Raw genomic sequence first — 15,441 nt, forward strand, 5'->3', positions numbered from 1 at the left:
TCTGGGAACTGGTGTGTTCCCAGTGCCCCGCGCTGTTAGCTCTAAGGTACGTGGCGATGGCCGTGGCTTTAAAACAGCCACCCGTGCCGTTTTCACAAGAAGTGTGCTGTTGGGGTTTTGCTGTTTGTTTTTTGGAGTTTTTTGGTTTGGGTTTGTTTGTTTTTGTTTTTTTTTCCCCCTACTGTGTGGAATCTGAATTTAAATGTTGCGGACTGGCTTCTATTCCCATCGGAAAGGTGGAGGTTTAGAAAAAAGGGGATCAGAAACGAGCACGTGATTCGGGAAGACTTGGGAAGGTGGGCACGCATCCCTTCTGACCTGCTTGCCAGCTGCGCGTAGCTCTCGGTGTCACGCATCTCTCACGTCACTGTGAGGTGGTCTTTCAGTCGGAGGGTACCATGCCCTGCCGGCTTGCTTTTCTGCTGTACATTTTAGAATACGTTTCTGCTTTGACGGTTACTGGTCCGGCTCTCATTTTGCACTGCCTTTCATACAAACCAACTGGTTTGCTTTTTGGAGGAGCTGTTCAGACTGTATTCAGCTTACAGTTTCATTTTCTGCAGTGGAGACAGAACCAGATTTCTGTGGTATTTAGTAAGTGCGTTTTAAGCTAGTGTGGTGCTCACTGCTCTGTTGCCAATATGTGCAAGTACAGTTATCCCCACTTCCGTCCCTTGGCCTGCTCCAGTCTCTGCAAGTGATGAAACAAAGAGGTAAAGTGTGTGAAACAGGAAGAAATGACCCGTTTTGGTTTTGAGGCTCAGAAAACTTCGTTGTAGTCACTGAAGAATTGCTTTAAGAATTTTATTTCTTTACTGCTGGACAAATAATTTAATTAGAAATTGAAGGGGACACCGTACAGTAAGAGGAAAATTTTGCATATCTATACAAAATACTACCAGGTGAAGGGTGTTAGAATTGTTTTTTCAAGAGCAAAAGCAGCATTAAAATGCTGGTCAGCATATTAAATGTAAGTCCTTTTATGGATAAGTAGCTGCATTTGGATTTGGGATTCTGAAAAAATGATTTAATTTTGGTAGTTCTGAGGGTTTTTTGCCATTGGGATAGAAGTTTTTTCATTTTGTTTAACTTTTTGGACCAGGTTGCCTGAGTAGATGGTGTGGATTCCCCGTTCAGCATCAGGACTTTCTGTCCACCTTGTTTCTTAGATACAGCTTCCGGGTTAAATCCTCACGTCCTATCTACCAAGGCTATAACAACAAACATTAAAGGGTTTTTCAGTAATGTCAGCAGTTTTTCTTGAGCTTAATGTCTGAAAATGATTGGCCTTGCATGATTACCCAGGCAAATAAGTTAGAGGTATTTCTGAAATACCTCTGTGCTGTACCTCCTGACCCCGCACAGCTGAACTGTGGGAGTCACGGTGCCAAACTATACTAGGGGAGATGAGTACGGTTATAATTTAGTTGTTTTGAAAACACAAGGGAATAACCAGTGCTCAGGAGTCAAAAGGTTGTATAATTACACTGCTTTCATTACACTCACATAACTAAATTTGTGGGTGTGATTAGAATTGCATAAAGTTTACCTTAAGGAGCTTCTTAATTTTCTCTTGTTTTAGGCTGTGAAATTATTTATTTAAAAATTACCATTGGGCCACATTAGTCCTGTTCTAATGACATTTTTATTAAGGCATTCTGACTTCTAAAGGAGTTACAGTACTCTGTAAAGTCAAATGCTAATCTGAGTTGCTGTCTGACATCTGACCCTGAATCGCTTCCGGATCTGTTTTCTGCTTTGAGGGAATTTGGGAAAGCATGGTGGACACACGGCATCCTTTCTGCACTCCTGGGTTGATACAGCTGGCGTGGTGCCGGCACGTAGCAGGAACGAGGAACTTTGCCCGTGTGCTCTGTTGCTGGGATTCCCGCCGTGGCAAACACCAGTTCCTCTGTGCATGGTTGCAGCACCGGGGATCACACACGACAATGTCGTGCCTTCCAGAAAGACAGAGAAGTAGCTATTTATTAACTAAAATGTCAGTGTTTCGTGTCAGAAAACTGTCAGGACTCGTGTACTTCAGCCACAGCAACGTAAAAGTGGTCAATGACAGTTTTAAGAGCGGAGGTGGTAGCTAGGGATCTTGTACCAGTTCTGGGGTGCTAGAGAGGGTTTAGTTTGTGTGTTACAAAAATTGGTTTGAGGGATAGTTTCGTTTTTTCCCATGAACAGTGTAACTCATAGCTGGGCTATCGGTTGCCAGATCATATAAAATCATGTCAAAGTTTTGCCCCCGCATAAGTGAGGGAAAACAGGAGGTAAGAGTGTTACTGTCTGCTTCTTGAGAAGGCTCCAGTGAAGATAAACATGTTGTAAAATACTCCAAAACTGCTGCAGGCTACTTCATGAATTTTCTGAGAAATTTTTAAGTCGGCAGCTTTTAGTTTCTTTTCAGCCTTATTCTGTCTTTGTAGCTTCTTCCCATTTTTTCACTGCTGAGGAGCGATACTGTACATTTTTGGCATCCTCAGGATCCAGACCCCAGTGCTTGGGATTTCTCTGTAGCCTGTGTGGAGGTGCTGGAAGCTCCTGACAGACAGAGGAGGTGTGTCTCTAGCTCCCGTCCTCGTGCCACCGGCGGGGACAAGTGCTGCTTACACCATGTACCCGTGCAGAGGGATGTGGCTAGCAAGGCAACTTGTGCTGCCCAAACATTTCTTTCAACAAACATTTCTCTGAGGAGAAGGCTGTGGACCGAGCGGAAGAGTTGTGTTGTCTTATTTGGGCCACATCGCGTTAAGGTGGAGGGCTAAAAATACGGGATGATGTGGCTGTATAGGCTCAGTCTCTAGTCCTGTTGCTAGCTCTGCATGTGGTGCCGGGCAAGACCCCCTCTCAGATTCCTTGTCCATAATACGTTGCTGAGATTTTCCAGATTTTCTGAGTGTTTAGCATTTAGGTTTCCAGGGCGGGGTGGTCGTGTTGGGTGAATGGTGCTATGGAAGTGGGAAATGTGTACCTTAGCATCAAACTGGTGCCTTGGTATGATGTGGTGTGCGTGGGGCTTTGACTGTCATCAGGTCTGCCCTAGCACCCGTGCAGCGAAGAAGCATCGTGGCAAGGTGCTTGGCACTGCCCGCAGGTCAGCTGCCACCGGGGGAATGCTGGCAAGTTTTTAATTGCCGAGTCTGTGCAAAATCAGTCTTTCTGCAAACGTAAATATTTGTTTCAGGTCCGTCTGTGTGACAAAGAGACGTCCTACCGGTTTCCCCCAGTTTTGCTCTGAGCACAGCTCCGTGCCCTGCGTGTGCCTGGGGCCGTGTTCGCTGTCCTTCAGTTCTGGTTTCATTTTGTTTCACTTCCTGCACGTGAATTTCAGCTGTGACATGCTTGCCAAAGGCTGAGGTCTTAAAAATAGGGGATTTCATATCATTGTAGATCTTTAAAAATGACACTGCCAGGTTCCAAGGTTAGAAACTGTCCACTACTCTGTATTTCATTTTCTTAGTTTGCAAGTGAAAGTAAGTTGTGCCTCTGCCAAGTGCCAGCCCCTCAAGAAGAGCTCGATATGCAGGGTCACAGTTAACCTTATTTTACAGGGCTGCATAATTTGTATTTTAAGTCGACCTTGCCACATAACTGTCCAGTTTTTAGGCAGTTCGTGCAAATGCAGAGATGTCAGGGAACCATGGTCTCTTGGTCCCTGTGACCAATGTCCGGAGCGCTTTGCTTGAAGCTTCTCTCGGCATCCAAATGTCTGCAACAATACCAAACGTGCATTAGCAATAATAATAATGTGTTTTTACAAGCAGAGGGCTTCCACACAGAATATTCTGGGTTCTTGAATCACATTTTTATGAAATGTTTGTACTAGCTATGACTCTGGTATTACACTGAGTGATAGTAACTGAAATTTAAGTTATTTTGATGCAGTCAGTTTTACCTTTTAACATGCCTTTTTTGCTTAAGATTTTAGGCAAGAAGTGCCTGGTAATGCGCTCTCAAAAAAAGGCAGAGGATTCCTATGCAGGTGGCCTAATTAAAAAATGCCAGTTTGAAACTGTTGCCCTTTAAAAGATGAAGAGAGAGCAGGGTTTAAACACTCCAGCTGCTTCCATCCTAGTAGCATTAGCTCAGCAGAATAAAGCTGAAGTATTGACTTTCATCAGGCTGGACGTTGAGAGGCAGGGGGAGAGAGATGTAAGACCAGTTTCTGTCATTGCATTCAGAGCGATGGCTTTGATATTTTGCTTTCTGTTGCCTTTCCCTTCTGCTTCTAATCTGTTGTGGAAAGAGGGAGAGAGGCAAGTAAAACTCCCAAGCAAACAAATAGCACGGCTGGAATAACTTCTGCACATACCTAGTGGGAAAACACAGGCTTTGTGATCCGATGCAGCACCAGGAGATGTGAATTATTTGTGATTATTAATCACAAATTATATGTGATTGTTAATCCATATGAAAAATACGCAACTTTGCATGGCGCTTCACTGCATGTGGAGTCTGGTGCACTTTTGGAGAGAGCTGTGCTCTGAAGATGGCCATAAAATCTGTGTCGTGAGGGTACAGCAGTCAGACCCTGTACGGAGGTGGGAATGACAGGCTGCGTGGATGCAACCTGGTCAAGGGGGGCTGGCTTTCAAAGCAGGGTCTTCACCTGGTGGCAGATGTACGCACCGTGTGTAAGAATTAACGGTTGTGACTGATAGTGCTTAGACAATAAACAAGCTCAGATGAATTGATTTTTTTTTGGTTGCCATGGGTTACTTGATGCTGCTGTTTTCCCAGCTATCGCTTGGGATAACTGTTCATCGACAGGAAGAAGCTCAGAATTCCTCGGACTGTCCTGCAGCGCGTGCCTACCAAGCTGACTGGCATTTCTTGCTGCTTTCTCCTCTGGTATTAGACTGAGTGATAGTAACTGGAATTTAAGTTATTTTGATGCAGTCAGTTTTACCTTTTAACATGCCTTTTTTGCTTAAGATTTTAGGCAAGAAGTGCTTCAGCACTTCAGCAAAGGACCCCTCAAGGCATCAAACCACTGTTCAGGAATGTGCCAGCTGGTGACCACCGAGGGGCTGGGGACTCACCCGGGGCCGTCCAAGGGGTGTTTTGTCCCAGGAGCACTGCCGGTGGAGTCCGATAAGCAGCTTGTTTTCCTCTATGCTGCTCGCATTGAGATCTTTCCCATGCGGGTTTCTGTTGACATTCCCTCTTCCTCGATCCAGGTGTCTCTCACCCCTCCTCCTGTGCAGCTGGGGGGCTGCTCTGCGTTGCCATTTGCATCCCTCCTCCCGTGCCAGCGTAGTGGCCGCTGCTGTGACGTGGTGGCCACCAGTCCCTTCCTTTGGGGGGACGGGCGGCAGGCTCGAGAAGGTCCTGCTCCTCCTGGGTGGCAGTGAGCTGGCGCCTGCGCTGCCGGGGGGTCGGGTGTGCATCCAGGCAGGGCCGGGGGCGCTTCCCGCGCCGGGGAGGGGGACAGCCCTCGCTGCAGCCTGCTGGACCTCTGCCTGGAGAGACCTGGAGGGATGCTGCCTGTGGTACCACCCAGCCTTGTTAGCGCGTAATGACGGCGCATCCTTGGAGGGTTGGGCTGTAGGTACAAGTCTTGTGCTGTCTAGCAAACAAGATTTAAAAAAAGGAGGAGGAAAATAGTTCTTATTGCTAAGTAAGACTTCAACTTTTTTTCCCATAACCAAAGCTTCAGTTATCTAGACAAATCAACAGAAAAACCCAAGGTATTTATACCACTTAGCCTTTCAGCTAAACTTAAGCATAAGAAGATGTTCAGGAGGAAAATATTTCCTTTACTGTGTCAGTTTGGATTCAGCGCAGCAAAAAAAAAAAAAGGCATTTTGAAGAGTTGTGTTCGCAAATAGATAGACCAGAAACAAACATGAGTGGCATTAGGAATGATTCAACATGCAGCTCAGCAGCAGGCATAATAAGAATCCTTAGAGTGGGCTTCCTTCAAATAATAGATTTAGTGCATTTATGTAAGTTATGTTTGAAGTGTACAGGCATTAAACAGCAGTTCTGAACAAGGATGGATTTTTTTCCACATTTAAAAAAAAAAAAGAATCATAGTAGCAGAAATTTCAGAGGCTCCTTCTTTAAAAGGAGGTTATTTTTTCACTGTTTTTTACTCATACTTAGGAATAAGAGCTTTAAAGAGATACTTGTTTTTTATGGCATGAAATGCTTTTCACATATTGCTCTGGACTGTAAATTCTCTGAAGGCTTCTCTCATGATTTTTTCTTACATAAATGGAAGTGTAGCTGAGCTTTATTCATCTGAAGGTCCTGGATGAAGCACCCTGTGCCTTAGAAAGGAAGCTGAATTATACAGGAGATCAAGAACTGAACTTTCCTTTTGTTCTTGTAGGAATTTGTGTAGAGGAAAATGGCATGTGCAGGCTAGGGCATGCATTAATATCTTGAATATATAGCTGAAATTGGTTTTGTAAAGGTAACTCTAATAGAGTATATTTTAGGTAATCACGCAGTAGGTAAGAACGCATCATGTTTGTTGCTACACGGTAGGAATAAGTAAGTGTCACAGCTGGATAGATATGTTAACAGCAGCAGTTGGGGCCCTGTTGACGACCAGGGAGTCCAAAGGAGGCTGCCAGCCTTTTTACTCTATTTTTCCTGAAAGGTCTTTGCAGAAAGGGGACAAGGGATGAGAGAGCACTTGGGACTCCTACACAGGACAGCTGTGTAAATAAAGCCTTTCTTGCAAGTGATGGGCCTCAGTGCTACCAAAACTATTCTGTTTTCTAGGTAATTGCGTGATTCTAGTTATGCTTTCAGGCTGGGATTCTGTTTTGTTATTTTTTGGAGTAGGAGTTGAGATCTGATCAGCAGACATGGTTGAACTTTTGATAAGTCATTGATGATTACCATCTTTGCCTGTAAATTATTTTCTTTTTCTTCTTATACCAAGTAGAGATCCTCGTATCTAGTTGTTATGTTAGAACAGGTGAAGAGGGTTTGCTTGACAAGTTGACACTGCTTTGCTCTGTAAAGGAAGGGTTTCATAATGAAATAGTTACTGAATTAAGCAGTGCTTCCCACGTCTCATGTTTTGTGCTTGATCTGTTCTGTTTTCGGTAGTTTTTCATTGTTTTGGCATGGCGCTGATAATAAACTGGGAAATCAAAGACTCTATAATCACTTGGCACTACTTAAAATGGCACGATTCTCTCTTCTAAGCTGTTATAGGGTGTAATATATTGTAGGTATTGAATTTTTATGATTAATAGCTCTTTGTCTCCCTCTTGGCTCAGTCAGTTGAGGTGGAGGTGCACATGTGTGCGTCTGCGCGTCATGCTGGTGCCTGCTCTGTAAGGAGAAGTTTGCTTGTTTTCCCTTAAAAGAGGGACTTAGCCTATTTTATAACATGCCTCGGTACTGATACTACGTAGTTTGGAAAAAGGTGATGTGCAACTGTGACGACAGCTCTGCAGGCACACACTGAATGCAGGCAGACTTGGAGCTCCACGCCAAGCCTTGCATCTCAGTTGAGGGGTCTTTCTTCCTAGCTCTGGGTCCAAGAGAGGAGGGAGAAGGAGGGGTACGGGTGGGCAGCAGAAGGGTTGGAACAGAGGGATCCCAAATTCTGTCTCCCTCTTTGAAGGAGGGGAAACCTGCTTTTCGGGAAGTGGGAACATAGTGTTGTGTGATGGGAGTATGAAGCTTGGCCACTTTATGGTAACAAGTACTACGTCCTGCTTTTGGTATCGAAAAGGCTGTGAAGAGGAATGTCCTGAAAAGAAGTCACATGGTCAGCTTTTAATTTTGAAAGACATTCTGTTATCTTCCCCATGGCCTTGTTACAGGAAGGGAGGAAAAAAGTAAAAAGGTGAATGTGCCATCAGACATGCTGGAATACTGGATCGTGCTTCAGCGCTGCGTACAGTGCTGCCTGCTACTTCCCAAGCGGATCCCTTACATTTTGCATTTCATCAGTTATGCATTTTTAAGGTTGCAGCCTCCAAAAAAGTTGTGAAGGAGTCAAATGTGGGGCTAATCCTTTAGAGACTCTTCTTGAGTTACTTGTGAAAGAAGCAGATGTTGCCAATGTCTCTTACTCATCTTTTTTCTGGCCTTTTTTTGTTGCCTTTCCCCCCCCCCCCTTTTTTCTGCCTGTCTCTCCAGCTGACTTTCGGGCGGGGTAGAAGTTTAAGGTTTGGCACTAGAAGGAAGTTGATGATGTGGCATGAAAAGAAAACACGATGTACTCCTTGCATTGTAAGATAAACACTGCTATCAGCTCCTACTTCAGCGCTGTTCAACCTCTGTTCATCCAAATTTCTGCTTGGAGCTGTGTTAGAAGTCCCAGGGCTCGGTTTTCCTGCGTGGGAGAAGAGTTGGGCCTCCCTGTCCTCGCGGTGGTGCTCGTGGTCAGTCTCCAAAAAGATGTGAGCCCAGCGGCTGGTCGCAGCACCGACGGGTTGTCACCATCTCCTGAGGAACAGGGTTAACTGTGTCCATATCCCCAGGAGTGGATTAGGTTTAAAAATCCGTGGGTTTATTTTACTTCCCCCGCCACTGTGTTATTAATTTAATTGCTCTTCGGTTTCTGAAGAACTTTGGAGGGGGCGGGGAGGGGGTGGAAAGATCTATTTTAAACTGCTCTTTTCTTTAATTCATGTCTTGTTCGTGATGTATTTTTACCAGCGGCACTTTGCAATCCAACTGCCACTTCTAAGTGTCATTTACTTGAATTAAAAAATGTAATTACACTTCTAAGCACTGAAAGTAGTCACTGAATCAAGAAGCGCTGTTTGAACAGCAGCTGTCCTGTGACGGGAGGGAAGGTTTATGAAGTCCAGGGTATGCTGTAATACAAGTGTAGCAAAAAAACTCAAAATCACTTGTTTGCAGGTTTTCCCATCTCCCATTAGGCTTTTTATTAGGGAAATACCTACTTATAAATCCCCTATATTAAATAAAAATGGATGAACAATATTCGATTACCTCATGTTCTCTCACATTGATTTGTGGTTTCGATTGAAACCAGTAAGCCTGTGCTTCCCAGCGCTCCTTGAAGAATAGTTGCCCAGGCACCTGTTAACCATCTGCCTTGAAAGGGGGTTTGTTGGACTCCAGTACGTTTTTTGCAGGATTAATACCATCAAAAGCTTTTTCAAAAGATTGTTTGATTCAACTTAAAAGCTGATGCAAACCTCTCATCTTTTTGCCCGTAAAAGAGGTAAAGGAAGAAATTTTGCATTCACATGTATTTCTGGTACTCAATAAAGCAAAGTATGTCATTTGAACAGATGGACCAGCTCTCACTTTTTATAGTCCCAGTTTGTTCAAAATCAAAAGAGGGACCAGTCATTTTAAGTAATGAAATGGAAGTCTGCTGCATCTTCCTTTCGATACCGTATGTTTAAATTGCTGTTAACGAATGCCGTTTGAATCATCGTTGGTTTTCATACAACAGTGTGACAATATAAATCCAGAATACCCATTGATCCATCGGCTGAACGCATTTGTAAGCCTTCAGGTTCCATTCTAGTTAGCAGAAGGTTCAGTCATTTACAGTCCGCTGAGGTTTTTTTTCAATGCTGATGCCTTTATCCTAAAGAAGAGAGAGAAAAAATTGCGGTGGCTTGAGTCTGCCAGACTGTTGTTGGTTACTAATTCTCAGTTGTTGTTCTCTAGGTAGCAGTTTGGGTGCTTACTAAGAATGTGCCTGTTGGTGTCCATCAGCAGTAAGTGTGTGCGTGTGTGCTGTTAAGTGGGAGTGTCCCGGTGTTTCCATGAGCTATGCCATTTTCGAATCTTACAGCTGATGTTTTGCTGTCTGTTACTTGACATCAGTAATAAATGCTTCCTGCAGCTGCAGATTTTTGGTCTTTTTGGTTGCGCATGAATGCGTGTCTTGCTTTTTCCTACTCGGCCTGTGCAGGCGTAACCCCCGGTCGTGCCAGGTACGCACACGTTAGTGCAGCACACGAGTAGAAGCTGACAGAAGACCTGTCCATCGTCTTGTACGAAAAGTGTTCACAGCAGTACGGGTTTTGTGTAAATGGGAACTAGCACCCCAAAAAATTCTCCGATTACCTCTTTAAAGTTTATTAACACCTTTTCATTTACAGCTCTTAACCTGCCTTTTGTTCATGGGAGAGACAAGGTCTGGGTCTTGCCTCCGGACAGCTTGCATATGACATCCTGTAATAAAACTTCTTTAAACAACAGAATATTGGAAAAGGCCAAATATCAGCAGCACTCTGTATATATGCAACAGTGCTTGTAAAAATGTATGCGTAGCTGTTTATCTCGTTGCCAAGGTAGGGATTCACGTGTACCTCTTCGACTGGATAGTTGTCCACAGTGCATGGGCTTAAGTTCCTTGGAAAACTTAAGCCCCTCTTAAATTTCCTGTTAAAGCCAGGAGGGGCAGAAGTTCAACTGACATAAAACTATGCTGAATGAGTAATTCCCTTTGTGGACTCTCTGGAGAAGGATCTTTTCAGCCTTCTCTGGGGATGCCTTTATAAAAAGTTGAGTTCTCTTAAAGTTTTGTACTAAATCAATAAATAAGTTAATAATAGAGCAGCTGTTGATCATAAACTCTGGGAATTTCCTATACTCAAATTTCAGCCAGAGGATAAATTTCTCACTTAGGGAGCAGATACTGCCTTTGTCAACTATTCAGTCTCCAGGCCCTCTCTCAATTCTAGGTCTTCTTATCGACAAAAGACAACGAAAACCTTCCCTAACCCTGCCTGTAATGCCAAGAGAGCGACAGAAACGTGTCCTGGTTTATGTCTGTGAAGAACAGTGAGAGCGTGCCCCCTTTGTGATGATCTCCTGAGCTTTCTACCAAATCCCTGGGGAGGAGCTTTCTCCGGAGTTTTAAGTTGACCCTAAACTTACCCAAATTGAGGCAGGAATATTCCTTTAATTGACTTAGTGACAAAGTAATGACGGTAGAGGTCTCTGGATCAGCACATCCTGAAACAAAAAAAATTTCTTTTTTTGTTATTGAACAGTTGCTTTGATATCAGTCTTTCTGTGACTCCATTGTAACTGTATATCTAGCCTTCACTGTGTGGAGGAGAGCTTGGAAATGTGAACCACGTGCACCCAAAACCCTAGAAACTTGAAAAACTAAGTATATAAAGTATATATATTAAGTCTATAAAAATATACTTGCCTTTTACATTTCACGTTTTGTGGTTCATTTGGAGTGGTATCGTACTTGGATGATTTTTCTTTTTGTAAGAAAACAAACAGAAACAAGTATTGCAAAACAGTGACAAGATTTTTTTCCTCTCTCTTTTTATCCCTATTTTAGGAAGGCATGAGGTGCGGTCCTGGACAACAGCCACCAAGCGATCCTTGTGTCTCATGTGGCAAAAAGTGAAAGTGCAGCTAATGCTAAGAATGTCTTTCCTCGTCACTATTTTTTGGTATTGCAGAAGGCTATACAGCTTTTTAGCACAGCTACTGAAATGGTAGGTTTTTATTATGCAGGCTTTAATCTTCCATGCTGTTGCTTATTTCAGTAAATACTGACCCTTGACAACTCCTTTTTGACACCTGTTTTATCATTTGGATTTCAGGTGGAGCAACTACCTTCAGAGAAAACTCATAAGTAATCTTTTTATCATTCCCTATTCATTAACCGCCCCCCCCTCCTGCCCCCCCGCCCCGCAGCTACCCTTTAGATGCAGAACAGCAGAAGGTAACTAATCTGTGAATTAATCTCGATTTAGGGAATCTCAGTGTGCTGACAGAAGTTGACCTACTTGGTTATAGTGCGAGAGAATGGAAAGGGGAAACAAAGCCAGCCAAACACATGAGGGAGGTAAGAGTTAAATTTTAATCTCTGAATGAGGAAGGGGAGGGGGGAGAAGAAGTACCTGGGAGAGGAGTAGCACTCCCAGTGCAACAAGCTGCCGCAGCTACCAGAGCCTGCTTCGCCAGCTGCCTAACGGAAAAGCAGAAGGGACAGCATGAACGTGGGTCTAAAGAAAGACTGCAGTAGAGCAGGTCAAAACGTAGATTGGATTTTAGTCATGCGTCTTCTCCAAATTCCCCCCTGTAGCACTGATGACCCATGCGGTGGCTTTAACAGGAAAAATCATCCCCAGTGCTACAGCCCAAATAACTTGGTCTTAGGCGCTGTCTCTTGGCCAGCCTTTGATTTAAGGTAAAAACTCTCATTCCAGGGAGGAATGAAACACACCCATTTCTCTGAAGGTCCATGTGACAGCAGCCAGTGCTTGGCACCCTCCCCAGCAGCTGCCACGGCCCCCTGTCCGGCTGCATCAGCTGCAGCTGGGGGCAGGCAGGGCAAGAGCTCACATCTGACCTGTGCCAGGTTAGGTCCGTGCTCAGCAGGCAAGGACCAGCATGCTGGATGGCGGCCATCCCCTGTCTTCGTGCAGTGTTCGTCTGCTCCAGCTCCGCGCCCTTGGCCGTGCGGCGCTGCCGGGGCGCTCCCTGGCCGAGACGCTTCTGTGCCGGCATCTTCCCCTGCGCAAGGCGCTGCAAGCAGGACACAGGCAGGTTAATTACACCCGGCAACTCCTGCTGCCTCATACCACACATAGCTAGGACTAACAAGCTACTAATCTCACAGTTAATGTCCTCGTCATCCTCAGCACCCCCATCAGCCGCTGAGGGGTGGCTGGAGACAGCCCTGGGCTGTGTGGGGAGGTGGCAGCCGCCTCTGCTTGTGGTCATCAGCTAATGCTTGGTGCTGCTCTTTTCTGATTATCTTTTTTTTTTTTTCCTTCTATGGTTTTTATTCCTTTTCATGTAAGGCATTTTTTGTGGGGTTTTTTTCCTTCTCTTTTTTTTCCCTCTTGTATCTTTGAGCTGCTAGCTGCGACTATCTTAATAATTATACTTCTCCCTGGATTTTTTTTCTCTTACTTTGCATCATTTTAGCTGAAATAGTTTTTTGCAGCTTAGTAAGTGTTCTTCATAACTGTGAGTCAAGGTGACAGAGTTGTGCTGCACTGAACTGGGCATTGGGTCATGGATAGCTGAACTCCTGAGCCAAGGACCTCCTAAATTCATGGTTCACCAACACTAGATACACCGTTTTCTATCAGCTCACCAACGTGTTTTTCAGTTCTGTACATTGTGTGTATGTGCTTACACCCGATAGGCAGAAATGGCAGCTGCACTTCCCACAAAAGACATCTGTTATTGCACATGCAATGGGCTGTTGGCAGCTACATCTTGGTGGCCGTTAATGGAGGCAGCGTGGCAGGGGGCATGGCGGGAGCAGTGATGCCCTCTGCAGGGCCCTGACCAGTGCTTGAAGTTGGAGCAGCACTACAGTACGCTAACTTGTGAGAGGGATGGGTCTCGGGAGCAAAGAAGAGCAAACACGTGTTTTATGGCTCTCTGTTTCAGCTGTGTTAAGCCTTAGTCACCAAGGTAGGCTCAAAGACCGTGGGCTGGATTTTTACTTTTCCCACAAAACTTATAGCTAAAGTAGCTATACCAGTGGTAGAGTACTAGTATCTGTTAAGCTTAGAGTCAAATCCAGTGACTCAGCTAACTGTGACGTTATATCCTCCTATCCTCATGGTGTGGCATTTCAGACCAGCACAGGACAAATGTAGCACTGGGTCCATATTTCTGATTATCTGATGATGGTGGGAACACTGACCATGAGATGCTGAGAGAGATCAAAAAGGCAGAGGGGGCAGGAGATGCAGTAGTAATGAGAGACACCAACTAGCCATCTGCACTGGCAGCAGCTGTGGGGTTGAATGCCAAGGTGCTCCAATGACTGTTTCATGGATCAGCTTTTCAGGGAGCCTTTAGGAAAGGAAGCAACCCTTGCCACAGGGATCTGCCTCAAAATGTCACTTTCTAATTTCTGTTGCTGTTCTCTGGAACAGGAGACAGCACACACTTGCATTCAACATCCTTGCAAGAACAACAAAGCAAAAAAAATTATTACAATTGCATCCACCTTCAGAAAGGGAAACTACCTAAAAACAAGGAAGTATGTTAAAAAGAAGCTAAAAGGCAGCTAAGAGTCTTGAGTATTTATGGTCAGTGTATTTGACATATATATAGCTTTAGGTCATGGTATTGGAATCACAGAGCAAATGCATAACAAGAAGGACTTAAGAAAGGGTAAAATGAAGCTGATAAGGCTAAACAGCAGCATAAGGAAGTTATGAGAAAAAAGAAGATATCTTTCAAAAAGCTGGAATTGCGTCCACATGATGAACAGATACACTTTTTCAATTAAGTGTAGTTCAAAGAGTTTGAAAAACTCCTCTTTAAGAAGTTAACAAAGGATCCAACTCTGCCAGATTAAATGCAGGAACACAGCAATACCAAAAGTGCCCAGAACAACACACAACAAGGCCAATAGTGATTTGAGGAACAAGTAACAAAAGATAGCAAAACTTTTAATACATTTGCAAAAACATACTGGGCAACAAGCCTTTCAGAAAATCCATGAGCCTTCTAGGTGATCAGAGCTGAAAAGGAGACTCCTTTATATAGAGCAGCCAGTGGATGGCTGGTTACATCACGTAGAAGTTATGACAGTAAGGAGCACATTTTAGGATGAGGTCTCATGAGATCCTGAACCAGCCTAACCTGCTTGCAGTCCCCAAAAGGGGCAGTCCCTTGCTTGTCTTGACTCTTCCTTTCTCACCTCATTCTAGCTGAGCAGTCCCTCTCCTTCTTTTGTGCTCGCTCTTACGTCTTCTGTTGTATGTAGTTCACGAAGATGGTGAGCTGATAGAGCTGGTCATCCTGAAGGACCCTTGTCTGAGCCACCTGAGCTTGCTGAAGCAGCAGGAAGCTCCCCTAGCAGGATTAATTCAGTAGGCTTACTATCACAGCCAATGCAAAGTGAGGGTAGTGGTGAGAAGTAGCAGCTGAGAAGTGGCGTTGGGATGGGGTGAGGGAGCAACCGAGATGAAAGAGGACCAGGAACTGGGACCGTCTTCCTGCCCCCTTCAGGAAGCAAACTGTGAGACCGATGCAGCAGCCTGTGGAACTGTAGAGTCCTCTTTCTAATTCTCTGCTAGTTTAGTGATCTGAATTGTCTCACCAAGGGCTCAGATGAGAGCCAGAGGTAATGCAGAGGAAGTACGGGGAGCGTGTAGCTGGAAGAAGGGCTATCCACTTCAGCACAGAGCTGCCAAATCTGCTTAGGTCACCATTGCACGATGGATTCAGGTCAGTGCAAGATAATGTTTCTGCCAAAAGGAGTTTTCTCCAGACGCCTGTTCTTGCCCTTTGGCTGCTCCATCCCATGTGTTGGCACATGTTGTGAAGTGGTCGGGGTTAAAGCTATTATGGCAAAGAAGTCTTCACTGTCCTGCTTTGGTTGACCATGTGAATGTTTACACTAGCAACAGTGCAGAGACTGGAGGAAGTCACTGGGTTTGGAGAGAGTGCAAAATCACTCTTAAGGGGCAGTGCCAGCGTAAGGAGTTTACAAAACCTATGAAGTTAGAACATTTTTGTGTA

General features: G+C 44.6%; 1 protein-coding gene across 1 annotated transcript in view; it reads left to right on the top strand.

The window, feature by feature from the left end:
- FAM105A (family with sequence similarity 105, member A) overlaps positions 1-15,441 on the top strand; it is a 25,390-nt gene that overhangs the window by 3,682 nt on the left and 6,267 nt on the right. Inside the window, exons 2-4 of the mRNA XM_009324989.1 lie at positions 11,276-11,435; positions 11,544-11,575; positions 11,697-11,788. Coding sequence (XP_009323264.1) covers positions 11,329-11,435; positions 11,544-11,575; positions 11,697-11,788 — 231 coding nt within the window. The 5' untranslated portion in view covers positions 11,276-11,328. The remainder of the gene's footprint in view (positions 1-11,275; positions 11,436-11,543; positions 11,576-11,696; positions 11,789-15,441) is intronic.

The sequence above is a fragment of the Pygoscelis adeliae genome, unplaced genomic scaffold (genome assembly GCF_000699105.1).
Source record: "Pygoscelis adeliae isolate BGI_AS28 unplaced genomic scaffold, ASM69910v1 Scaffold86, whole genome shotgun sequence".
Lineage (NCBI taxonomy): Eukaryota > Metazoa > Chordata > Aves > Sphenisciformes > Spheniscidae > Pygoscelis > Pygoscelis adeliae.